Source organism: Siniperca chuatsi, linkage group LG15 (assembly GCF_020085105.1).
Source record: "Siniperca chuatsi isolate FFG_IHB_CAS linkage group LG15, ASM2008510v1, whole genome shotgun sequence".
NCBI lineage: Eukaryota > Metazoa > Chordata > Actinopteri > Centrarchiformes > Sinipercidae > Siniperca > Siniperca chuatsi.
This window is the reverse complement of record NC_058056.1, coordinates 18,386,072-18,413,096: the sequence shown is the minus strand read 5'-3', so window position 1 is coordinate 18,413,096 and position 27,025 is coordinate 18,386,072. Positions and strand designations below refer to the sequence as shown.

The 27,025-nt window shown below is 40.8% G+C and overlaps 1 protein-coding gene across 2 annotated transcripts in view; it reads right to left on the bottom strand.

The window, feature by feature from the left end:
• Positions 1-26,420, bottom strand: part of dph6 (diphthamine biosynthesis 6) — a 56,611-nt gene extending 30,191 nt beyond the window's left edge. The window contains exons 1-8 of one of the 2 annotated variants that reach the window (XM_044167204.1): positions 26,265-26,420; positions 25,709-25,800; positions 24,541-24,725; positions 11,051-11,124; positions 9,953-10,071; positions 2,705-2,766; positions 2,050-2,144; positions 1,801-1,894 (exon numbers count right to left, since the gene is read on the bottom strand). In XM_044167204.1, the coding sequence (XP_044023139.1) occupies positions 1,801-1,894; positions 2,050-2,144; positions 2,705-2,766; positions 9,953-10,071; positions 11,051-11,124; positions 24,541-24,725; positions 25,709-25,800; positions 26,265-26,290 (747 nt within the window). In that variant the 5' untranslated portion in view covers positions 26,291-26,420. Of the gene's footprint in view, positions 1-1,800; positions 1,895-2,049; positions 2,145-2,704; positions 2,767-9,952; positions 10,072-11,050; positions 11,125-24,540; positions 24,726-25,708; positions 25,801-26,264 lie in introns of those variants that run through there. The other variant, XM_044167205.1, reaches the window with a different exon arrangement.
• Between the last annotated feature and the right edge of the window lie 605 nt (positions 26,421-27,025).

Below are 27,025 nucleotides of genomic sequence, written 5' to 3'. Positions count from 1 at the left end.
ACAGACAAAATGCTGTATAATTAGCCAGTCTTTTCAAATACCCCACCAAGCAGGCTGTGTGTGTCAGTCTTTCATGACAAGGGCCCAGACACACATAACTTCAAGGTGAATGAATATGAAACAACATGCTAACATATTCGTGGTTCAGGCGAATAGGGAGCGGTGTTTTCTGATACTGTAGATTCAATCATGCTAGCTGTCAGTCAAAACTCATGACTGGATGGGTGAGACATGTTTTGGGTTTCACCAGTTTTTTTCTTCTGTTTACTTATACTTTGCCTCTACACTCTGCTACTTATGTAAATAACAAATCATTACCATTCTCTAAGGCATACATATTACCTGCCAAATCCTGCTGGGGCGTCACACATTTAAATACATATTTCATATTTCCTCAACGCCCCCCTCACCCTGCCGAACACTCATTCACCCCCCTCATTTGCTGTCAACTGCATTAGGCCATATGATAATCAAATTAATTATACTTCAGCCCCTCTCTCCTGGCCAGCATGAAAAATAGCTTGACTAGCATTAACGGAGGGCAAATGATGGTGGTCCATCCCCACCCCCTGAGCCCGGTGCAGTTTCCTCTAGTGCTGGTGTCACCGCAGATCTGTCACCCTGACGAGAAGAGCTTCAGAAGGCTGAACCAGGGCAGGTTCTCCCCTGGTTGCACCCCTCCTCTCCTCCCCTCGCAGGCCCTGGATCTCCCTGCTCTTCCCCCAGCAACCTAGGGGGGGCTACAGGGGCTGTGGGAGTGTGTTTGTGTGATGGGGGTGGGAGTGGCGGTGGGGGGAGTGAAAAAATATATAGCTGTAGGGAGTGAGGCTGCAGGGTCACAGAGGTTGTGGGATGGGGGTATGTTTTCTGTCCATAACAGTCCCAGCCCCCACCCAACATGCAGATATACACACACACACAAGGCTACAAACACGAACACACACTCACTACAAACAAATGCAAAATCAAATGTACACATTATTGTGTGATGTGCAAAGAAACACACGTGCAAATCACACGCTTTACCCTAGAGACATGTAGCATCCCTCGGTGTAACCGTTACAGTCTTAACTCGCTGCAACAAATATAAGGGCATACAAGCAGCACCTCCTGTCGCCAGGAACACTCATCAGCTAGTAGGTGTCTTATTAAATCAGACAATTTGAACCAGAGTAATTAAAAGTACATATAAATGAGGTCAATGTCTCTATCACAGAATGTCTGACAATAATTTAAGCATCATAAAGTTGTCTGTTCTTGCAGGGAAAGTAAAATGTTTCGAAGTGTCGCCCCTCTTGTCTGTGAAGCCCCAATCAGCACCTTCTAATATACCAAAAGCTAATTCCTCCTGCCTCAGCGCAACCCCCGTCTGTGTCCGCTTAGCCAGCTACCTGAATGCAAAGCGCCTTAATGTGAGCAGACATGTTTATTAAGCTGGGCCTAGTTTCAGGCTGCAGTGAATATTGCAGACGTCAAAGTAGGCCATGTGGGGCTAGAGGAGAGAGAGCGAGGGATGAAGGGAGAGACCGAGAGCAAGAGTGTGCGAGAGAGAGAGAGGCCCTCTGGAGGTTTGATCTGAACCCTGCCCTACAGTGCTGTGTTTCTTTTCTGCTCGACAAAGTTATCAGACACCAAGAGGTTTTGTTCCTGTATTTGTTTTGCCCTCATTGTTGTTTTAAAGTAATCAACCCTGAAGTGACTCAAACTTCTGTTGTAAAATCAGTGATTCAGCATTGAACAGAATTGGTCTTATTTGTAAAACAAGTTACACTCATAGATTCCTTAAGAAGTTTGACTCACAGCGTCTTTGCTCTCTGTGTGCATCTCGGTGAAGCGCAAGTAGCCAACTGGAGCAAAGGCATCTGCTGAGTGGATCACTGTCTCCGCTGCATCACTGCGCACACACACACACACGCGAAAAAACTTATCATATACAGTAGTGAAAAAAAAATCATCATATTCCAAACTTACAGCAGCCACATGCTGAAAAAAATTGTAACTGAGTTCTGTTACAGACAAATTCTTGTAAGTTTATATTGCTTTACTCACATAACTATCTTCCTTTGGAAGAGGGGGCAATCAAGGGTGAAGGTTTCATATTCACCTCCTTCTCCACATATATGAACTCCATACTTCTGGGAGAGCTAATCAGGGAAAACAAAACACCTTATTAAAATACTTCTGTATTTTATTTGAACACACTTTGTACTGTTACTTACCACTCACTTTCCATAATTTCACCTACATTTTCAATTTACAGTCTAGAAACACATCACAAGTAATTAGAAATAATACATGTCTTACATTAGTGTCTCCATGTTCAATTTAGACATGTATTATTTTTGACACCAATTATAAAAAAAAAAAAAAAAAAAACAAAACAATTTTAACATTGTGATAAGAACCAGCAATTGTGCAAGAATATGATTTGTGTGACTGGGTTGTTTTCTCACAGTAAAGCACAATAAGCAAAGCACTGAGAATACAATCATTCTAAAACTAAACATTAAAGTGAAAGAATAATGTATATTTATCTCTATAGTATTAAGCTTTGACTTTAGATTCAGCACTTCAAAATGTTTTAAGACCTTGAACATGAACATGAGGTAACCTGACTTGTCAGCAAATGATGCATGTAGAAATACATGGAAATACTGCATTCAAGAGTGTAAACAAGGTGGCAGAGTATCTACCAGTCTGTGACCTGTTTCAGATAGGGCTCCATGTCAGCCAGAGGTTTTCCTAAGTGCTTCTCTGGATCCAGGCCTGGCACCCACGTGGGAAATGCACACAGGGACATAAGAACATACACACAGCGATACACAAAGACAGAAATACACACACAAATACCATTTCACACAGACACATGTATGGAAAGAGAGAGAGAGGTCTGATCAGTAACAGAGAACAGTAATTAAAGATGACAAGCTGGGAGGTTTACGGGCAGTCGCACAAACACACACGTAAACCTGCACCCTGGATCTATTTGTTTGACTTTGCAAGTAGTGTACACAGATCTCTCCGGGTAAGGGCAACAGTTTTCAATTGCTGGCCACAGACCCCCCACGCCCCCTTGCCCGCCACCCCCTCATCTAGTTCCCTTTGAGAATATAAACTCTGGAAAGAGATCTTGTTTATTTGCCTTTTCCCTCCCCTTCCCCTGAAATGGTGCATGGAAGTGACTCACAGGCATGGGAGAGAAAAGAAGGAGGGGAAATAAGGTTGGAGGAAAGCTTTGTATGAATACCCAGTGGTGCCACACTCCTAAAATACAAACTCACTGCACCATCACTCCCCAGACAAAAAAACCAAAGTAAAACTATAACCAACCAAGTAGACTTCTAGAAAAAAAGAAAAACAGCCCTTTGTCATAACCTCCTGCCCTTTTAATAAGACCATAGCGTCACCCAAAGATTAACACTTTGATTATTGAGGGATTATGTACATATTAGCAGGAATAAACAAAATACAAACAAATACATCTTAATGGTCACTGGCGATGGCTTGCCTTATTCTCAAACATTTTCCATTCTTTTTTCTGTGGATACCTATTAATTGATTGACATAATCATTAACAAGTTACTGATGACCTATACGGAGTGATGTGCAATTGTGACAGTAATGCCATCGCAAAAAAATTAAAATGCTGAATTGTCCTTAATAATTTCTCTGAAAATCCAATATAGCTCCTCTATTTCGAGACATCACGTGGTCCTGTTCATCGGCACGTTCATGTGTTTAATTAAAGGAACAAAGTTAATCGTAATGTGAGAATCTCTCCTCTCTCATGGCCTGACAACCTCAAAGGTTAATGTGTCATCCGTGGGCCCCATGGGGAGCAATGGATGGGAGACAAGAGGAAAGGGAGAGGAGACGTGAAGGAAGGACGTCGCATCCCATCCCGGGTTCATCTTAATCCCAGCTGTGTCTCTCCTCCAGGCCCCGGTGGTCCAGCACTACGGGGGAGAGAAGGAGGGGCCACAGCGGGGGGGGGTTTGGAGAGAGTGTGGAGGGAGAGAATGAGCAAGCCCTTATTCTCTTCCCAGGGGATCTGTGGTCTTAATTAGTGTGAGAATATCTAATCTCAACATCCTCTCATCTTAACCCTGCCACAAAGGTAATAAGGAGGGAGAAAAAAAGCATTAAAATTCAATCCCATTTAAATATCCTCTTTAATTAGTCATGCCTTTTAACAAATTTTAATAATTGGCTCCAAATTGCTGAGGGGATGCCACGTTTTTTAATATGTTCATTAACTTTCTTGCTCTTAAATAATATATGATACATGATTTGATATTTACAAGGGAAGAGGACGATGGAAATCTAGAAAGACAGGAGTAAGTGATAAAATGATAGAAAGATGGCATTAACGTGAAGGCATTTCTCCCAAGACCACTTAGCACTTGTATGAGTGTTTTCTTAATTGATGTTCCTGACGGACTTAAGGTTACTGAAACCATTTGGAAATGAGGCTAGGTAGAATGAGCTTGCATTTGTACAATACATGCTTTGAGAAGTCTTTGAGTAGCCACCGGTGTGAGCCTTCAGCGATCTAACATTGATCTAACACTCATTTACATGATCTTCACATCTCTGTCTCCTCTGAACCTGTTTTACAACTTGACCTAAACCCAATTACCTAACCTCATTATGCCACATTAAACCCAAATATGCCCACTAGAAGCTGCCATTAGTTTGACACCAGAGACAGCAAGACCATACTTTGGAGAGAGAGGAGCTTCCCTAAGAGAGACTGAGAGGAATGGCTCTCCTGTAAAAGGGCTTTTTACCTCATATTATCCTATAAACTCCAATTAAATTCAGTGAACTTTAAAACCAGGGAGTCCAGTAATGAGGCAGATCATTTTTTAAAAACCTTGTTGACATTTAGTGGGTTGAAATTAGCGAAGAAAAGGAAACCTAGAGCCATTTAGACATTAAAGTTAGTTTTTATATTGAGAAATGAAAAAAACTGTAAAAACTGATGTTTAAAACTTTATGCAGAACATTAGAAGACACAATACAAGTTAACCATATAGCAGAAAGCTTACAATAACAAGTGAAATCTGGAAAAACCCTTTGATTCTGCTTAAAAAACAATCACTTTTTCAAGTCAATTCTTGTACCAAAAGGCAAAGCTTTCAGATAAAAAACATATCTCCTTCTGAACTCTACAGAAAATGCTCTCACCGCTACCCTGATAGAAGTCATTGGCAATTTTTGAACTAATTATTTTTAACGATCACGATTGGCCTTTTCCCACCTGAAGAAGCTGATTCATTTAAACCCACAGCAGTGAGTTACCTATTTAATTGAAACTGCTTGTGATTTTTCTTACTGAGCCTAATGCTAAATTAAATGCCGAGAGATTCTAGATACTGTCTGAGCTGAGCTGAGCGCAGTATCGCAGACATCCGCGGGTTGTCTTAAGATCTGGCGTGCCAGCTGACAGCTCGGCTTTAATCCCTGCCTTCAGAGAGAAAAGGCAGAGAAAATTGGATTCATGATGTGTAACATTTTAGCCTTTAAATGGATGAAATGAGCATCTCCTCCCTAGTAGGTGAGCTGCATCAGCCTTTAAACAACGCTCTCAAAGACCCCCGCCAAAACAATAGCTGTTCACTATCACCTAATCTTCGCAAGAGAGAGAGAGTGAGAGAGAAATACAGAACGGAAAGAAAGAAAGAAGGGGAGGGAGGCAGCACCGTACAAAGGATGATAAGATTAAGGTTATATGTGAAATTTGTCAGGCTCTTATCTGAAATTCTGTGTCTGTGAACAGAATAAAAGGCAGCAAGAATTGTGTAGCAATCATATCAAGAGGAAATCTTTTCAGTCCAACAAATCAAAAAGCAGAAACTGGGAGTACTTACAACCATACAGTACTTAACTGGACAAAATTAACCTCTGCAATTTTTTTCAGTTTTAAGGGAATTCACACGAAGGTCCAATGTGTGGCAGGCGGTTTAAAAAAAAGAAACAGTTACTGGTCATCGTACTTAAACTGTTTAAGGCTGTTTCCCCTGACTAACTGTAAAAAAAACCATCAATTTGAATGTACTGGCAAGAAAGGGTCATAGGGCTAGCAGGTAAAACGGTTGTCTATGTACTTAACTTCAGTTATGCTTTTGTGTATATTCTCTTGTTGAGATTGTATTTTTTTAAATAAAATTTTAGTAGTAATCTGGATGTTATTGATTTTCATTAACAAGCAAGGGGTAAGAACAATGAAGGGTTTAAGGTGCTGACCAAGTAATCACAACCTTGTTGAGTGTCATCCTTTCCCCATCACTCTATACCCTGCTTTCCTATCAGCTCTCTATCATTTGCCATCTGATAAAGGCAAAAATACCACCCAAAAAAGTAAGAGTCATGAAAAAAGTCTATAAATTGAAAATTAATTGACCACTGTTTCAATTAGTGATTCATCTTTTCAAGCCAAAATGCTAAAAATTCTCTGGTTCCTGTTTCTCCATTGTGAGGATAGCCAATTGCCAAACAAATCTATCTTTTGTGACAGTAAACTGAATATATTTGGGTTTTAGACAAAGTTATTTGAAGACGTCACCTTGGGCTTTTTTTTATTTTATATTATTTATTATTGTGATAGTAAAAAAATGTGATTTGTTACTATTTTTGGACATTTTATAAAGCGGATATTAGTTGCAGATGTAAGTGACTTAAGAATTTTTTTATTATTTAGATGACCTGACTCCAATTTTGATTGTGTTCTAAAAGTTTTTGAACTTACTCAACAGAAAGCAATTGAACCCAACCATAACCAGCAGGCTAAACGTGTGACCCCAGTAAAAATAATATATCCTAAAATCAGAAACCACGAGTCTGTCATTCACTGTAGCTGGCTTAAAACCTCATTAAATGTGTAAGTAGTGCCTCAGAGCTCTACTGTGGTACAAAAAATGTCAACAGCGTATAACATGAATTGATTGACTGAAATGACTAAAAGTTAATTTGGCCTGGGTTAGAGGACAGCACACTTCATTTCAGGAGCAAATTGCATCTTGTCATTTTGCAGGGACTGCTAATATAGTGTCTGAATCCTAATCATCATGCTTCAATCTTGTAAAAATATTTTATGCCTGGTATTGTTTCTTTAAAACTTTTCTCATATCTATGTGCCTCAGCACTATTGCCCAATTATTCCTTTATAAAGAGTAGGTAATAAAAAAAAAACAGGTTGTATTTTGCATTATTTTCAAGTTTCTTTAAATAACAGGAAGAATGCTATTTAAATTGTCTATTCATTGACTTTCACATTGAAAAAAATGTGGTAAATTTTTTTTAATGTCTTTGAACATGAATTGTCCTTTAAGTGAATATTAAATTATATTCAATGTCCTTAAGTGGGTGAGGTGATCAGTGAAAGCAAATTTGTGACATAAATTCCCTTCTTCATAGCACAAAGGCTATGTTCGTGTGAAGGGTAAAAGATCATGCAGTGATAAAAGGTTTTCCAGCAGATAGACCTTGATTTCACACATGCCAATTATCTCTGGAGCTGAGGACCAATTAACCACTGAACTTGTGCCCTCATATACACCTGCACTAATCAATCAATTAACTAATTACATGAATATTTAATAGTAGCTTTTGAAATTACCAATTACCACGGTTAGCTGAAGAGATATTGCATTACAAAGAGACAAGTTTCCCAACAAAAATATGCATTTCCCTTTGAGAGAAATGCTTTTTTGCTAATTAGAAGCATTTTGTGACATTCATAGGCTTAGACTCAGATAGTTGAACTTACTTCACTACATGCAATTTGCCATCTTCAAAGACTAAAATCCTCTTTCTCTATTTTGTGGTTTTAGGCTGCTGCACGCAAATGAACACTTCTAGAGAATTCACTTAGAGGATCATCCTGCATTTGGACAGCTGTCTTTTCACTACAGGGATTTGTCATCAAGGAATATATCCTCCCTTAAGAAAGAAAGTTTTTTTTTTCTTTATCCATTCACTGCTAATTTCCACCTGTCTTTCTGAGTGCCTAATGAAGGAATATTAATCTTGAATGACTTCTCACTATTCAGAGCCCACCAAAACCCATTTCATACTACCACAGAATATCATAAGCTGTTTTGGCTGTCACTACAAATGCAGACTTAACCTTTGCCCTGTGAGAGTTGTTTTTTTCCTTCTCGTGAGGTCTGCACAAGTAAATCCCTCCAAATCTCTTTCTCTCGCTCACACACACACACACACACACACACACACACACACACACACACAAAACACCAAAGGCCACCAGGTATGCCCTTCTGTCACCCAATCTCCCCTAAACAGCACACCACACTGCTCAGACCTGCTCCCACCAAAGCTGCAATTATATGAGTGCTGCGTAAAATGCCCTGGGCGCTTGCACCCCTATTCAATTCTCTCCTTTCTAATTACCACCGCCTCGGGACAGGTGAGGAGTCAGGGCTGATAAGATCTTTTCTTTTTACCTGTAGCCAAAACACACATGCACACATACTCACACAAACGCCTACAGTGGGAGGCCAAGATACACACTCAAAGGCACCCGAGGTGATTTTCCTTTCTAATTATAATCTTTTGTTGAGAATTTGCTTTTAGATGAAGTTGTGTTTAGAGTAGAAAGCTTGGCGAAGGTAGCTGGGTTACAAGGTGACTGAGGTCTTTAAGGTGTGGTTTTCCTTTATGTGTGTTATTTCAGGAGGGTAATTTGACATTATGATCAATTCATGTTAAATGCAGACTTAGATCTTATGTGGTTACAAGTGTAATGGAAGTAAAACTTAATTTTGACTGGTAAACAATAATTAGAATCCCACAGAAAAAAACAAATCTCGAAAACATGGATTCTGACATCATCTCTCCTCTGACGGGCATCTGACAAGTTATATTATTTATTACCAAAAAGTCCTTTATCATGAGACCATTAAAAATGAGAAATGGGTCCAGCAAATAAAGTACCAAAGATAAATGGCTTGACAAGTGCATTCCATGAGAGGTTATTTGAACAGTGTTGAAAGACATGCAGAATGTCTTGAACGCGCTGCTCAGCTCTGCGGGTCATCAGTCAGCCGTGGACCCCTTTTCGACTGATTGCTACCAAAGGTGACAACAAGCACTTAACATCACGTAAATAGTGTCTACATGATGATCTATCGCCATGAATAGTTTGAGAGTAAAAAGAACCATTTGTAGCTGTAATTATCATTTATCACTGGCACCATCAAAAGGGATCTGGCTGCACTGTCAAGTAGATACAGGTAGAAATCTTAACATCATGTACCCAAGAAAAGAAAAAGAAAACTTTTTTTTTTTTACTCTCTCCTGTTTTTCAGTAATCTGATCTTCCTGTCCTCGGGCTCCAAAACAGGCAGGTAGAGAGCAGGTGACACCACATTAACCTCTTCCCTCAGTGTTGAAGCAGTTGAAAAACGTAAATGAGAGATTTTAATCTTCGCTTCACGGACCGTGTATTCTGAGCTATGCATGAGCAGAGAATGCAGTGTTTCTCTCCCACAATGGGGACATGCGTCGCTTATTGACAGGTTGCATTATTGTGCGGGGCAATCACCTGTGATTATTTCTCAACTGCCAACCCTCCCACCTCCCAACACCCACCCACCGAATATCACTGCGCACTTCCCTCACACCTCTTCCCTCTGTGCTTCTTATCTTTTTATATTGTTCTCTGCTTCAATACCTTCGCCGCTGGCACAAGTCTCAACACCGCTGCTAAGCCACAGATTAATGATTAGGGCATTACTCTGCCTGTCTCTTGTTTTCTCTCTGGTTACACCTCCCTTTCTCCTCCTATCCCTCACTTATCCAAATTCTGTCCCTTCGATCCCCATGCCCAACACCACAACCAACCAAGTAAAAAGCGTGACCAGAAAGGAGGGAACATCAGACTGCTCACCAGCTGCCTGAGACACAAAAGAGTGAGGCACAAACTCACCGAAGGCGGCAACTTTGATGAGGAGAGCATAGAGGTCAGATGATATCATCTCAGAGAGCAGGGTCTCTTGGTCTTGGCGCCACAGGTAGGCCAGGGGCTGCAAACCTAGCCGCAAACATCTGGGGAACAGGTGAAAGGGAAGAGGGAGAGCAGTAGGATGTAGAAAGAGAAGGAGATGCAATGTGGTTAATACTGAATATTTGCCAGCTTCAGAACAACTTCAAAGCCAACTGGGCTGGGCACCTTCTCCATTTGTGGGAAGGCTGCCACCCTGATAGGCCAGCAGGACATGCTCCCACCTGCCACCACTGCCAGTGGCTTTATTCAAAGACAAGACAAACACAAGAACTCCATCTTAAGCTGTGGCTTGTCTGTCGCATAAACTCATGTGAAAACACACATCCACAGCAGGTAACTGGAGCCAAAAAGTCTGCACATAAATGTCGACTGCTCAAGAAATGCCTGAGATGTTTATGTGTATGCAGCTAGTGTGTATGAGGGGAAACAATAGCTGACTGACAGCAGGATTTGTTAATAAGAAGAGAGCTTTTGTGCTGCAATGTGTCCAGTCTGTGTAAGTTTAGAACACGAGAGAACAAAGAGAGAGGACGGAAGGCAAAGAAAAACAAAGTGAGAAAGAATAAAACAAGAATAAGAAAGACATATGGGTATCTGTGTCACAAGGAAACCATCTCATCTTTCTGCGAATAAGACTGTTGTGTTTCACCCAAAATGGGAAAGTGCATTTTTATATGAACAAAATCACATTACAATTATGAAACTATCAGTTTCATTCCTTTCTTGAAATCATTGCTCCATAAAAACAGAGCCACACCATAAAATCGAAGCTAGTCTAAATAAAATGGCATAAACAAACTCAGTGTGTATATGTGTGTGTGTGTGTGTGTGTATGTGTTTAAACAAAACTCAGTCCAAGTTTGGAACACACAATGAGGTAAAGACTACAGAGGATGTACTCTTTTCCTTCAGTGGACCACAGAGTGTGCGTCATTCAAGTTCAGAGGCCTAAACGCAGTGTGTGCACTTTAGTTAGAAAGTGTGGTCTGGATCATGAGTGTGCGCGTGTGTTCGACTTACACATTTTCCACACGGACCCTCTGGTAATCGGAGAGAATGGCACCTACAGACACTGCCTCAACACCCTCCTTTTCCTGTGGGGTGGAAAAGATGGAGGAAACTCAACAACGCAGATTTCTTGCCTTTTCCATTATATAGTATGTGCAACGTGCATTGTACCGGCAGTATGATTTCACTGTCCCATGGGGCCAAATACTCCTTGCTCAACCTACGATGGTATCCCAGAGTGTTATCTGAACAAAACCACACAAACACATGTAAACATATACACACACACACAGACTGAAACAGAAACGCAAATTCCTGACGGCTCTTTCCTTTCATTGGACCGCAATTCTGTGGGGATGTTTACACTCTGGTCGTATCAAGGCCTTTATGGTCCAGCCCATATCCCCTGGAGGTTTGTGTACATGGCTCATCTGAGTGAACGTGTGTGTTTATGCGTACATGTGAGTGTGTGACTGGAGGCACCAGCACAACTAGAGGCAGTTCCTGGACCTTATCGACAGTTTAGTGTGAGCGGAAGATGTGTGTGTCTGGTCGCAGCTTCCATCCTCTACATTATCCAACTGGAAGACGGAACCACAGTGACAACTTGAAGTATCAGTGGAGTATTGTGTCTGTGAGTGGCATGTATCTTTAATATTGCTGAGGGCTAATCTAATTGCTTTTCATATCATATTCATATTTCAGAAACAGTGAGACAACTATGCACTCGAGAGATACTGACACAGCCTTGAGATGCGTTCAATCTTCTCTCACAAAAACATGCTTGATCCGGAGTGACACACACAAACAAACACACATAGGTGCAAGCAATTCTTGCATGCTCACACACATACATACATAGACATACATCACAACCCCCTGTCCTACCTTCATGCCCCTCCCCTACAGACACACACCTGCAGATTCATTAGAACATTACATGGGCTGTAATTAGAATGAGAGGCAAGGGTAGAAGCAGTGGAGGGATGCACAAGTCTCCAGTAAATTACCTTGTAGCCATTATCAATTTCCCTGGCTACTGGTCCTTAAGATAACCCCCCTTCTCCCTGTGGTCCCTTCCTGCAATTTTTCTCTGCCTGATAAACATGCTGATTAAAGCGAACAGCGTGTAAACCTTTGATACTTTCCTAAATGAAATCCATGCCCTGCCTGGGGCCTGACGCTGCGCTGCAACACACTGTGCCTCTCTCTCTCTCTCACACACACACACACACACACACACACACACACACACACACACACACACACACACACACACTCACACACTCACACACACACAGAGCTTCACGTAGGCGTGCCAGCTAATCAGATAAAGGATGTGCTCTGTGTGTGTGTGGTTACGTGCATGTGAGTGTGTGGTGTTTACGGTGCAGCAGAGGATGGGAGGTAAAAAGCTGAAGCTAAACACATACAGACAAATACACAGCTAGAATTTAACTCTTTGACCTAAAGTTAAACACCAAGAGATCTTAAGAACTTGGGATTCACTAGTACTCAAGTTTTAATATCTCTCTGTGTCCAACACTGGAATATACATTACAGTCAATTCCACTGCCCAGTGACAGTAATTAAGTCGGACTGATAACATTTCAGCCCAGCACAGAGCGAAGGGGGCTGCAGGCAGTGTCATGTAATTCTAGGTAAGCCTCAGGGCCAGCACTCTATTCTAATACAATGATAACCTTTTCCCTAAATACAACTGTCACTTCCTAAAGAGGCATATTAGGAGGTAAAGAGTGGGATAAGGAGAGACAGAGAGAAAGAGGAAAAGAGATAGGAATGAGAGTGGTTAAGGAGCGCGCTACATCAACACCAATTTGGTCCCTTGGCTTTAAACTTGGCAGGACCAGACTTGGCCTGACAGAATAACAGAGCATCAGAGCAACAGCAAACAACATCCTCGTCTTGTGTTTCTGTCTCTCTAACTCCACTTCTCTCTGGAGGCAGACTGTTGTAGGTACTTGGGCCTCTGGGGGTCAACTCAGCCTCGACCAATTAAATAGCTTCTCTTTTCACTTGCTCTCATTACATTACATCATGCAGCCTTATAATACCCAGGCATAGTCGCCACTAATGATAACACAAGACGAATTTCTCACACATTCCCTTATTTTCAATGGAGACTCTAGCTAGTAGACCTTTTGGCAAACAGCTTTGGAAAATGATTATTTTTGGATGCAGTTATATTTTTGTCGCTATTATAGTTATCACCAGGAGACAGGCAGGAATGAGGGGGCAGCTAATGCTGCTCTGGACACGATTTTACAAATTCTAGACATACTTTCTCATCCTCTCTGGGAAAGGTAGGATAAATTATTGTGAAGAAATGGTATATGTATGTATAAATATGAATTGATGGATTTTATGGGAATTGTTTCATGTGTATTCATGATGCCATAAAAAATACAAACTTTGATTTTATGGTGGCTGAAAAATTTATCAAAATGGTTTATAGTGGGAATACTTGACAAAGCGACAAGGTAGCTCATGAAGCACAGTATAATAATAAATAATAATAAAATCTTTATGAGAGCTATCTGGCTAAATGATGTTTTGACTGCATTAGAGGTGGAATCCGGGTAAGAAGCTAACATAACGATAAATCAAGGCAGAGGTCATCAGGACTCTTGTGACCCACAAGCCACTTTTCTTTCTTCATGACTGTTGGCATAAGTTCCGAAGAAAGAGCTCCCTGCCTGCCCTGATTCCATGTCACTTTTCTTTTTCAACGTTTAATGACCCTAGCTCATTAAAGGAAGCTTCACCTGATCCAGGACCAGAGGCCTTGCATTAACTCACGCCAAGAGCGGGACTAATTCTGGTGTGGCGTTGTGCAACAGTGCAACCCCCTAGCAGCCCCATCAGAGTCAGACTAAACAAAGGCCTGGCCTGGCTTCCCCTGTCCTCTCCAGCAGGCAGAAAAGCTATTAATGAGGATCTATGGCCCAGAGCAATGGAAGCCCTCAGTCCCCCCAGCCATGTCCATCAGGGTACTTAGCCCCATGCAGTCATTAACTTCTGTTACTAATTGTCAAATTCATTAAACTAATCCTTCCCCAACATCCGGATGTCTCCCGTGGAAATGGATGGAGAGGGCTGAGTTATTAAGATGTCAGCTGTGGAGAAGATTAAGGCCAGCAGACATGCTCCACAAAGAAACGATACGGCCATTAAACTCTATATCAAGGTAGTGTGTGTGATATACTTTGTAATTATATATACATTCATCTTAGTAAGGGAGTAAAAGAGTGGTTCAAATGTATTCCTAGTCACAGACATGTCAGACACTTCAGTCATGATATGTGTCTGCCCCAAAGATACATACACGACAATCATAAAGCAAAGAATTCGGCTTGAGAATGCGGCTATTTTATGTCAGCTCTCAGCTTAAAAGGTACTTATGCATGCCACACATTCAGTCTGGGTAATATTCAACAGTCAAAGCCATTAACAGCAACCAAGGCAATTAGAAAGCCATAAAATATTAAAAATTCAATATTCATATTCATATGGAATACATCAGAACCCTCATTAGCTCTCTCTCAATGGCTGTCACAATGAGGTCTTAATTATACACCCTAACAATACAAAGCTCCATTTTGCAAAATGGTGGGTTTCCAACATGCCTGCTTCAGCCTGTTCTGACAACTAAGAAGCCAGCGTTGGCAGATCTTGGCTATTACAGATAAAAGGCCACAAATTTCCATTACAAAATCCGCTTTTTAGCGAGTCTAAAGTTGTTGACACGTATTTTCTATTATATTACTGCCTCCTGTATGTAGTATGCTTGTGTGTGATGGAAGGGAGGTGGGGAAGAAGACAAAGTCAAGAAATTAATTAAAGTGGTTTGAATGACAGTTTGCTCAAGGGTACCGGTGTACCATCACAAGCTTTTCATTGCCGCAGCCACAGCCTCCTATCCCTTCCCCCTTCTCTCCAACACTCCTTCTCCTCTCCATCTCTCCTCCTCTTTGTCCCTCTCTCCCAGGATCAATCAAGTAAGTGACTGGACACGACATGGTTCTAATGTTCTCTCCATTAGGTCAGCTCTAGGCCTCTTGTACAGTACTGGGATTGTTCTCCCCTGTTCCCCTACATGGTGGGAACATGGAGAGGGGGTTGGACCTTGTTGTAGCAGCTCAAGTAGATGTGGTACAGGGGATAGGGCCAGCTAGGGTCAAGCGATTGTGTTTAATGTAATGCGGACATAGTCCTGGGGCGTGTTGGGCTGTCCTGACAACTTAGACATGCCAAACTGACAGGCAGCTTAGTATGAGCTTAGTAGGAGGAGACACTGGTTATTTGTTTTAAATCAGCTTCCTCATTACCATTCTGTACAGACAGTTATACTCCAAGGTGACTCCCAGAGATCCTGCACAAGGTACAGGATATAGTCTGGACCAATGATAATGTTTTAAGTTACACCCAATGCTTACAAGATTATATACTGCTTATATATACTGAGGCTAAAACACTATGTACAATATCTGATCCATCAAAATAAAGCAACAAATGGACACGCAAGCTTAGCAAATGTCTTTGTAAAACAAACATCAGCCAAAACAAAACCTTGTTTTAAAAGGCTTTCAGACACATTCCCTTTGGTAAATTGGTGGGGCTGTCTGTTTGAAGCAGCTGTTGAAAGACGGGCTCTTCCTTTGTGCTTGTGGATGGGCTGGAGAGATGACTCACCACGTGTCAGTCCTCAACCATACAGAGTGGTGGAATAAGAAAAACAAACTGCTCATAAAGCCAGCTGCTCATAAACCTAAATACCCCGACCGGTTCCTGAGATGATGCAGGTCAGAGTTACAAGAAGGGGAGAGAGGAAGCAGAATAGGGGAAAGTATTATCCTCCACTGAGGCCACGGTGCAGGTGTGACCAGCTAACAGAGGATATGACATGAGACATTGTCTCAGCAACGCGATGAGTGAGGGACGCTTATCAGCCCACAGCAATGTGACAACTGACAGGCCAGCATGCACTGATTTGGGTCCGGAGAAGAATGAAAAAGAAGCTGGAAATTTAATCAATGGAGGTACTACTGCAGCTTTTCATGGCTGAGTTTGTATTTGTACAGTTTCCTAGCCTGAAGTTTACACACACACACACACACACACACACACACATACACAGACACACACACTCTCTCTTTAGTCTTGGATAGTGATTCATTTACAATGACAGAGCTGTTTTCAGCGATAGAGCCTGAGCATAAATATGCCATGCTGCACAGCTGGAAAATGTAGAAATTCATCAGGGTTAAAAAGTAGAGAGATTAACGTTTCACGAGTTTCCTCTCAGATATATATGGTTACGTAAACACAGGCCCAGCCAGTCGTCAGGCAGGGAGGGAGAGCACCTTGGCCAAAGCAAGCACAAAACCCTAGTTTCAGCAGGCCAAGGACAAGGAGGCTTTCCATATCTACACACATGGAAAACTAAATGTTGAGAAGCAGCGGGGAGACATAAGGTTGTTTATCGATGTCCATGAATACTTGCAATTCAAGCAAGCAAGTTTAGTTATTACTGGCTCTTAAAAATGCAATATTTTAATAGTTGTTTCAACATTAAACAAAATTGTCATTCTGTGCCTCCACTCTCAGACGATCAACTGTTTTGGGATGTTTTAAGATGACAGGAAATCATGTAACTTCCTCCAAACATTCAAGGTCTGGCCTTAAGGATAAGGTGTTCCAATAAATAAGCATCAGCAACAGTTTTCTGTAGGGCATAAAACAAACTCATAATCCCAGCTCTGTCACAGCAATATTCCCACTTGGCTGAGGTAAGAGCGTTTGAGTGTCTGAGGCAGGAAGCAGCTTCCAGAAAGCGAGTAGGACAGAATCAAAGAAGGAGTCTCATGCCACAGAGAGGTAAACTATGTCAGTTGCTTTTCATGGTCCATAACAACCACCTAGTCCACAAGGTGCATGCACGCTCATGTACTGACGTCCATGTATATACACACAGTCATGCACTGGCCTACAAACACACACACACACACACACACACACTCCAAAATGTAAATGTTTTTCTGGTGAGGTCAGGTTCCAGGCTCTTGGCATCTTGGCTCTCCTCTATAGCGCCAATAGACATCATGAAAGCCCCCCCCCCCAGAGAGAGACGAGAGGAAAATATAGCAATGATGCTGGTTTAACCCACTCTCCAGACTCCAGACAGTGTTTTTCTACAGCTGGTTATGACTTTAGCTGCGGGAGGTGATGGGGCCTGCCACAAATATTTCTTGAGGGGAATGGTTCGCAAAACAAAACATAAAAGTCCTCTTAATTTCGGAGTAGATGAATGGCAGGGAGTTGAAAGACTTAGCACTATTCCTCAGCTGTCTTTTCTGAGACAGGCAGTATTGGGCCTGACTAGCTGTTGATACTGGTGAGTTTAAAAGGTTTTATTACACGTCCAACCTGCTCAGTGACTTCTGTTTTTCTTAAATGGCTGGATTATCCTTCACACTCAAACAACTGGCTAGAATCCAAATAGAGCAATGAGTTAGCCTGTGGAAGCCATGTAAATCCAACTTCATATTTTCAGATTAACTTAAAAATTTACGTAGAGAGTGAAAAAACATTTTTTTTTATCAAGGGTGACAGTGAAGATGTAACAATAGATCTCTGATGATCAAAAGTTGTTTTGAAAGGAAGGACATCGAAAGGCATTTTGAAGAAAAAGTGACAAAATACACAATGACAATAATGAGAAAAGAAATCAAATTTTGTCTGCCAGGCTTATGAATATGATCACACATTTCCCTTAATTTTTAATATGAACAATCAAACAAAAGAGAAATTATAGTAATACACTTTCCATAATGGTGTATTTATATCAGGTCATAATCAAACTTATTAGCAAATATCTCAAATGCAAATAACCTCTAGATGAATCTACAATTCATCCAGCATCAAAATAAAGTCAGAAAAAAGACCATAAACACACACACGCTCTTCACTGGAACAATGTTCAACCAAGCACTGGTAGTGGCTCATGCCCTTGGCAAGGCGAGATAAGGCTATCAGCTTCCATCATCGCTAAACAAGATTGAGCAAAGTACATTAAGCAGAAAAATACAAACAAATTACAAAGGCTTGAGGCTAGGCTCTTTATCTAATGTTTGTGGGGACTGTTAGCGTCAGTTGGAGGGAAATGGGCTTGCATCTAATAGATCCTGTCCCACCACTTCCACACGGCCAGCAAACAATACACAGTGCCATTATCTCAGCGCTAATGCTATCCTTCCTCATGTGCAAAACAAGCCTGCAATCTCAACCCCACTGCCACTGTGGCGACCAACATAAATACAAGCAGTCTCAGACCAAAGGAAAAGATAACAATGGCTATCACATAGAGGGGAGACACAGAGAGACAGCTGTTTGAAGGAATCTGTACTAGCTCATGCTGAAATACATCCTTAAGTACTGTACTTTAAACTTGCACTGAAAATGTAATAAAACAAAACTTTCTACAAAGTGATTATCCATCGGTTTTAGACTGCTTGTAAGCTACATCCAATAACACCATTTAGAGGTCTCTCTGCACCACAAAACAGCTACAACAAGCTTGCATTAGCTTTGTTATTGATCTGATCTCCTAAACCCTCGCTGTGACCCCAGAGGTCATGATTTATGTATTAAGCAGCTTTTTAAAGAAATCCATTTTCCTGTTGTGCCCCCAATGTACATCTAATGCTGCACCATGCCGGTAATCAGAGAAGGGTTGCGTGTTTGATTTTGACCACCCCTCCCCTTCCTTCATAGTTCACACCCCTCCTCAACGACTGGTCTCACAACACCTAAGGTCCCTAATCAATACTACAGAGCTCCTGGTTCAACTGGAGATTCCACCGCCTGCCTGCCAGCCAGCCAACCTGCCCTCGTCCTCCTCTCTGCTCCTTTCTTTCTCTTCTCCCTCAATCCCTCTCCCTCCTTTCCTCACAGCAGGATACATCTCCATCAGGGCACTCCCAACAAGGCAGTGCCAGGCTTCTGAAGGGTCCGGATGAAAGTGCGACGACAATACAATGGAGACAAAGATGCCAGTAGAAGAAAGAAAGATGGAGCGAGGGAGGAGGAATGAAAAAGAATGTTTGGACTTGTGGACAGACTGCCTCTGCGATCTCAGAGGGCCCCACTCTTGTCTGCTGATGTCGATAATGGAGCGACGGTAGAGACTGAGGATGAGGGGGGTGTGTGTGTGTGTGTGTGTGTGTGTGTGTGTGTGTGTGTGTGTGTGTGTGTGTAATAATGGTCAGGAGAAACAGGGAATGGGGGGAAGAGGGTGTGCGAAAGAAAAGGATTATCTCACTAAAAACAAGGTGTTTTAACACACACCGACGGAAAGGAATGTTTCATCTACAAAGGTCTAAAGGTCTCAGTGCACCTCTTCAAGACCTTTCCCAGACATCTCCAGGAAAAAAAAATCTGGCTTGATAAAAAAAAAAAAAGGGAGGGAGGAAGTTGGGTGTTAACTGACCCGCGATATCAGTTATCCAAAAAAATAAAAGAACTTTCTGAAAAGTCGAATGCATTACAGGGTAGGAAATTTGATTTGAAAGTAACATTTCCATCGTTCTCAAAGCTGGGTCTCAGTACGACAGAGATGTCACAGTGCTGCTAATTAGAGCTGGCAGAAAGGAACGTGTGCATAGATATCATCTATTGTTTCTCATCACTCTAATGAGCTTAAATGTCTTTGTCTTTATTCATCAGCTCAAAGGTTGCAGAGTTGCTGCAATAGAGTCACTATCTTTTTATATATTATCTATTACTACATCAAGTGATTGAAGCTATAGTTGCATCTTCCCAAAACTCACTGCCATTCGTGCCCTATAGGCTGTGCTACTTTCAAGGCACATCTTTGTGTTTTAAAATGAAATAACAGCTTCAAATCTACTTGTGTGCAACATCAAGTAATTTGCAGTTGGAGAGAAAAGGAGTGTATATGGATGAGAGTAGTGAGAGCACTTCTTTCTACTGTAGAGTGATGAAAGAAGGCAAACTAGGGCAAAAAAGAGAGGCAGAGGTGTGTAAGGAGAACAGAGATAGACCTGTTATCATGTAACAGAGGCCCGATGTGACCTGACCTTGAACACATGAGCGTGCACGCACGCACACTCACACACTCACACACACACACACACACACACACACACACACACACACACACACACACACACACACACACACACACACACAAGCAGGGTCACTGGGCATAAAGAGCCACTGTGTCAGGTCACAGAGCACAGAGAGAAGGATAAAGGACTTGAGGGATGTGATATGACTAATATGAGGGGTTTTGCAGGCCTTCGGGGGGACTGACGTTACAGCCAGGGGTGACTGACACTGCTGATCTGTATCACACATCAGAGCAGATCACAGGAGAGGAGAGCAGACCAACCAAACACATGAAGTGTGGACACACAACTGGCCAAATCCAATTTCAAAATCCACACAAACAAGGATACTTTGACATAAAAAAGAGAGTATCTACATTACAAAACTACAAATAAAAAGGTTTAATACTTACACAGACTTATCTTTTCCATAATGTTTATATTCTAGCTTCCCACGGAAGCCTGGCAGAGGACACAAGGACACCATTTATTCTATGAAAATATACCCTTACAACCATAGATGTCCAAAAGTGGACGATCCCCCCCCCCACCGCTGCTGACAAAACTGTTATTTCTCCCCCTCAAAGAGAGGGTTCAAAGATCAGCACCTAGCAGGATGGGATGGGGTACGCTGTGGCTTGCATGTCTATCAGGTTACACGCTTCAAAGACACACTGCCATACACAGCCAGCGATGAGAGCAAAGGAGCCAAGGATAGGGCCACATTGTCATTCTGCCATTATCACTACTGCCAGGGGATGGACGGCTCATTTTTTCTATTATAATTAGGCTTTTTTTCCTCATCAACAATGCTTCTGAAGAATATGATCTCTTCCTTTGAATCTTTTGAATGGCTCCAAACATTCTCAGAGAGGCCAAAGTGTAGAGTGCCTTTGGTTTGTCAGCTTCTGGAAATGATCCATAGATGGCACTGTTGGCTCATGCTACGGGTCTGTTGCCAGCACTGCAAAGAAGGAGGGATGAATATCCACTTAAAACTCATCAACCCGGGTCTGAGAAAAAAAAAATTCTTTCATCTATGCTCAAGTGTCATTTGGCAAATATAATCTTGTAACTTCTAATTAATTCAAACTGCTAGAAAGAATCTTTCAAAATATAACACATTCCAAACAGAACATTTTTTTCATGCTAAAACTCTTCTTTTCCAGTAAGGGTGATTTAACAGCTCATTATCAAAAGAAGTGTTTTTTTCTCTCTTTTCCCCCCTCTATCATTTCCTTCACCAATCAATAACACTGTAAACTTTATGGTGGAAAAAAACAAACATTTTTTGCCTAGTAAACCAGGCATATGTGTTGGACATACTTAAGTGTGACCATAATCCATGACTTTTTAAGAAGGAGAATTGGAGTTTCTAAATACAGGGGCTGCAATGAGTTTACTACCCTTCACAATGTGATAAAAATGGTACAAGTTTGTAAATTTAAAGATTAGTGAGAATGCCAAAAAAGCAACTTCAGAGAGCAGTAACTTGAAATTTGAGATATGAAAGTTGTATTCTTATGGTTGACATCACTCAGTGAGAGAGAGAGGAAGCCTGTTGTTTATGGTGCAGGTCTGTTGATGATGGTGAGAGGGGTAAACGAGGAGACGACTGGAGGTCTGCTAGCCTGCGAGGGCCCCATGGGAGTCCAACTGCCCTGATCTATGGCCCGTCTGACCGGTGAGGTCAGACCAGAGAAGCCCTGGAAATGGGAAATTAGTAGCCCTTTGCAATTAGAGCCCTGACTACAGGCAGAGATGGTATATTGCATCATTTACCAGAGAGATGTGTATTTGACTGTGAATACTCACGAGAGCCCAAAAAACAGAAATTGCACTGTGTGATTGTGTGCGTACTCACAAGAAAACACACAAACAAGAGCTTTCTCATGTAGCCGCATGTGTAAAGCCTGCAATTTATACAGAAGACGACAAAGAAAGTCAGGCAGAGGGCGCGAAATGCCCTGAGGCAGGCTGACTGGCCCTTGCCACCCAGGCGGTGTGCGGACATGCAGGGGCCCTGGAGCAGCCCTCAGCTCCGGATGAACGTGTCTCCACACAGACCTACAGGAAGAACCAAGCACCCCCCCTCTCTCATTTACACCATGTCAAGCCAACTCCCATCTCAACAACAAACTCCTAACCACCATTCCATAAGAGGCACTTAAATTTTGATGCTGCAAGCTAAAATGAGAGGTTGTGTGGAGGTGCAGAGGGGGAAAAGTGTTACACAGGATCAATCCCGCACCCTGTTTGTGCTGACAGCAGGGAGAGCTGTTGCTGCTGTTGAAGTGTACGTCCAGGTAGCTTCCTCATGGCTGCAGGCGGTCAGGTAGGAAGGCAGTGCCAGCGGTGTGTTAAACACACACGCAGTTGTCTCAAACCTGTCCGTCAGCCACCCTGCACCACATCAGACCACCAAGGTCTCATACATAATTTGGCATCAAATGAATATTTTCTCAACGTCCTGGCAAAAGTGGTATTTGATGAAATATTAATTTGGCGATTAATTTTTTGCATCTGATCTTCTGTCAAGTGAGATAAAAAAAGAATGGAATTTTTCCTGTGAAGCCAATTGTTGAAGGGCACCTCACTCCAACTTCACACATAAAACTTTAATTAACTGATACAATAGGCACACTATTTTCCCAGAGTATTATAAAAGGAAACCTTACTACACTTTGAAAGTGAAATCAAGACATACTAAATAAGACAGATTAAAAGGCACTAACATGGCTTTTGAGCAGCTTGGTTGCACTTTAAAATAGGTGCTAAGGACTGTTAGTGTACAGCAGGCCAGAAGAAGCTAGACAAGTAGGGTCTCTTTAAGACAGTGCTGATGGGCTACTAAGTGACTCTGAATCTACAGAGAATGACTTGTAAAACATCTCAACAGTGTGACATATATGTCATGAACCTTAGCTGAGATGAGAAGTTTAGTAGTGCTCTGAGAGCTTGTTCACTAAAAAGCAGTCAAGCATATGTCAGTGGTGGCAAGGAGTCAAAACGATGACTACTTTTGTATACGCTCAATGAAGCATTGCAATAGTGAGTTCACATAATTATTGTAATACTATTCTGAATAAGATTAACTTTCTATTTCATTAACGTGTCAAGCCTCTTACATCACGTGTGGAAATAAAATTAGGATTTTTTTCTTAGTCTAGATTTATGGTCAGATGCTTTATAAATTAATGTAATTTGTTCATTTTGCTTTGAGTTTTTCGAAGAAGTACAATTACTCGGCCTCCTACAACTTCTGAATAGTTTTTATGTTGATTTATATTTGTGCATATGTAGGTTTGTGTATATGAGTGTGAATATATTCTATCTTTTAAATTGCTCTATTTCTTTTTTTTAAGATTATGTGGGAGAAAATGTGGGAGAGAGAGGGGGATGACATGCAGCAAAGGGCCACGGGTTGGATATAAATATAACTTCAAATATATATAAAATAAAAAATAGGCCTAAATTTACCTCTTAAGATGTAATGTATAGGCAATTGTGTGCTGCTAAATAATTTAGTAAGTTTAGTAAAACATTGATAATTTAGGAATAATTTAAAGTTGCTGATTGAAAAGTTTTAGTGTACTAATGTTCAAGCTTGTCGTTACAATTAAAGTCACAATCAAAAGAGCATATCACGTATATAGTTTAATGTGCTTCTTATTGAAACTGAATTTTGTTGTGACAAATACTAAAGGGATTATTCAACCTGACTGTACTGTATCTGTCCAGTACAAAATTGAAAAAAATCCAAGGAAACAAATGATGGATGAAGAAAATGGAACATTTAGTAAGACAAAGAGACCCAGATATTTTTCTAAGGAGCCATCAAACCAAACCAAAGTTAAAGCACATGTGAATATTGGACTTAAGTTTGGCAGGTGGCAAGATTGAGGACAATGGTGGGACATCAATGCTGATTTGTTTCTTTTGTGTGTGCAAATAAAGTTAGTCAATTGTTTGTAAACGTTAAAAAAGCTGAGGTACGCTTATGAATACTTGTTGCTATGAGTTAGCTTTGGACTCTGCCCCATATATTGGAAACTTTTTGTACTTACAATTGGAATTATATAATAAATACATACAGCAATACAGTACACTTCCCTTTGTTTCATGTTTTAGTAACTGTTAGTGATGAAAGTATCACTTATTATGAAAATAAATAAACTAATAAAATGTGTGTGTGGATAGAAAATAAGAGGCTTACTCAAGTATTAAGGCCTTTTGGCCAAGGGACCTGGGTTGACTCCTAAATGTCCGGCAACATCCACTCTGCAGACCAACACAGTGCTAGGATAATAAAATCCTTTATCTCTCACTAATGGTGGGGACAGAGAGGCCTACCTTGACGAGGTGCAGCAGCTCATACAGGTCCTCCACCTCATCCCCCGCTGTCTCACTGTAGTTTCTGCTGGTGTCTAGGCTAGAGCCCTGGATGGTGCGTCTATACAGAGGAAGATCCATGGCTTCCGCATATAGCTCTATAGCCTGGTGGCCCACCGTCTGGTACATGTAGCTGTCCAACTCATCTGTGGCATGGAGGAAAAGAAGTTAAGTCAGGGGATAAGCCACTGATCTTGTGTCTTTTAAACAGTAATAATGAGTATAATAATTTCAGAGCCATTTCAAGTAAGTAATAATAGTGAGGTTACAATTTTTTGGAAATAGTTAAGGGTGAACAAACATCCAGAAGATCAAATTTCAGATGTTAACAAAATGATGTACAAACTGACAAATAGTGGCAATAGATAACATCAGACTACAAGACAATAAATGAACAGGAGGACTATGACATTCACAATTTAAACCATTCATTACACAACAATGTAATGGCTACAGCTGAAACTACTGGCCTGCAAGGGACTCCTAAGCTGTTTAAAAACTAAATCCTGAATAGTTACATTAAGATCCATGTGGGTCAATATAAAATAAAGAAATAAGATACAATAATATAATCATATCTACGAATAAATAAATGAAGTGAATCATGAAATTAAATTCAAATTATTCAAACTCATCTCATTATTATGAAAATCGTCATTCTCATTATTCTGAAAAGTGACACAATAAAATAAGTCTCATTGTGAAAAAAAAGTGATGTCTTCAATTGCTTTGTTTGTTTGATAGTAAATAGTCAAAACCCAAGATATTCACTTTACTATAATGTAAGACTGGCAACAGCTGCACATCTTTACATTAGTTCAGCTGGAACCATCAAATATTATTCATCTATTCTTGAAAATTTACTTTAAGGATTAATCGATTATCGATTTAGTTTTCTGTCAATCAACTACTCGATTAATCGCCTAATCGTTGCAGCTCTAAACCATAGCATATCAGCTAGCATGCTACAAATAAATCCCTGTGGGATTTATACAGTACATACAATTCTGCAGTACTTTGATTGTGTACAGTTCTTAGTTCCTTGGTCCGCAGAAGTGCAGCTGGCTGGCCCATATTGCCCAGCTAGCCCCTGTAGATCATATAAACCCCAACAGCGCATCTTCCTCACCTGTGTTAGCAGGACGAAGGTTGGCCAGAGCTACGATCCGGTGCCCAGCAGCAACACACTGCATCATGTTGTAGCAGCTGTCTTTGCCCCCACTGGAAAACAACATGAGAAATAGGCACAGAGGTAAATCTGTGTTTGAATCATTAAGATGTAGACATCTATACATTATTAGGGGTGTACGGTTAGTGATCTGGGGATGTACTGTAGCAGCATTAATATTAAGAAATGAAGAACCTGTTTGTGGCTGTACATCATGTACTGAGGATGCTCTATTCTAAACAGTCTTTTCCATACAACACAGTAAGTTAGCTACTGTGTGCTACTTTTGTATTGGTTTTCCGCACCCATATAGTTGATAACTTTGGACTTGGACTTTGGAAGTGGCATGGTATATTCTAGTTTTGAACAGTCACAGGCGAAATACAACACCTTACACCTCATTGGAACAAGTTATCTAGCGTTCACAGCAATGCATTTGAGATTTAGTTACTGTCATGTTAGCAAAAAACATCAGTGACAAAACTGTGAGACAGTTGCAGCAAAGAAGCGTGGTTACCTTATTAACGCGACCACTTTCATCATCTTATTTTTGGCTCAAGAGTCCAATGACATCAAAAGTATTGGCTATAATGGTATACAGTGTGATAACTGTGCTTAGCAACCGGTGCATGTACATAACAATATGTGAGAGCTAGACTTCCGGGTTATTAAAGGACCCTTCTACATACCAAGTTGCCCTCAAATATGCCTGATAGAAAAGAAATCCCCTGCATTTTCTGTCTCTTTCTATCAAGTTCAAATTTAGGTTTTGCTTAACAGTCATGGCCATAATTAAGTACAATATTGAAAGGTTGTTCAAAGTTAGAAATGTAAGTATAATAATTCTGTATTTTTAAATAAAAAAGTGAATCAATGGTGTTCACATTACTATGGCAATACTATAATGAAAGACACAAACGGGTGAGTCATTGAAAAGTCATTGAAAAATATAAAAAATTAAAATAAGTAAATAAATTATAATAATAATAATGAATAAAGATTAAATAAATGTAAAAGACTAGATAAATACATAAAAATGTATCTCTCTTTCTTATTCACATAACACAACAGCACACACAAACAACTGTGGAGGCAGGCCCAATGGGCATGTGTGCATATGTGCTTTACATTTATTTTTATGTTAAATCTGCATGAGATGTAAGACATCACATGTGAAAGCAACAAATGTACTATTACATTAAACATATGATGATTTTTTTTTTTAAAGTTACATGTGGTTTTTGGACATTTCATATGTGAAAAATTTTGTGAAAACAT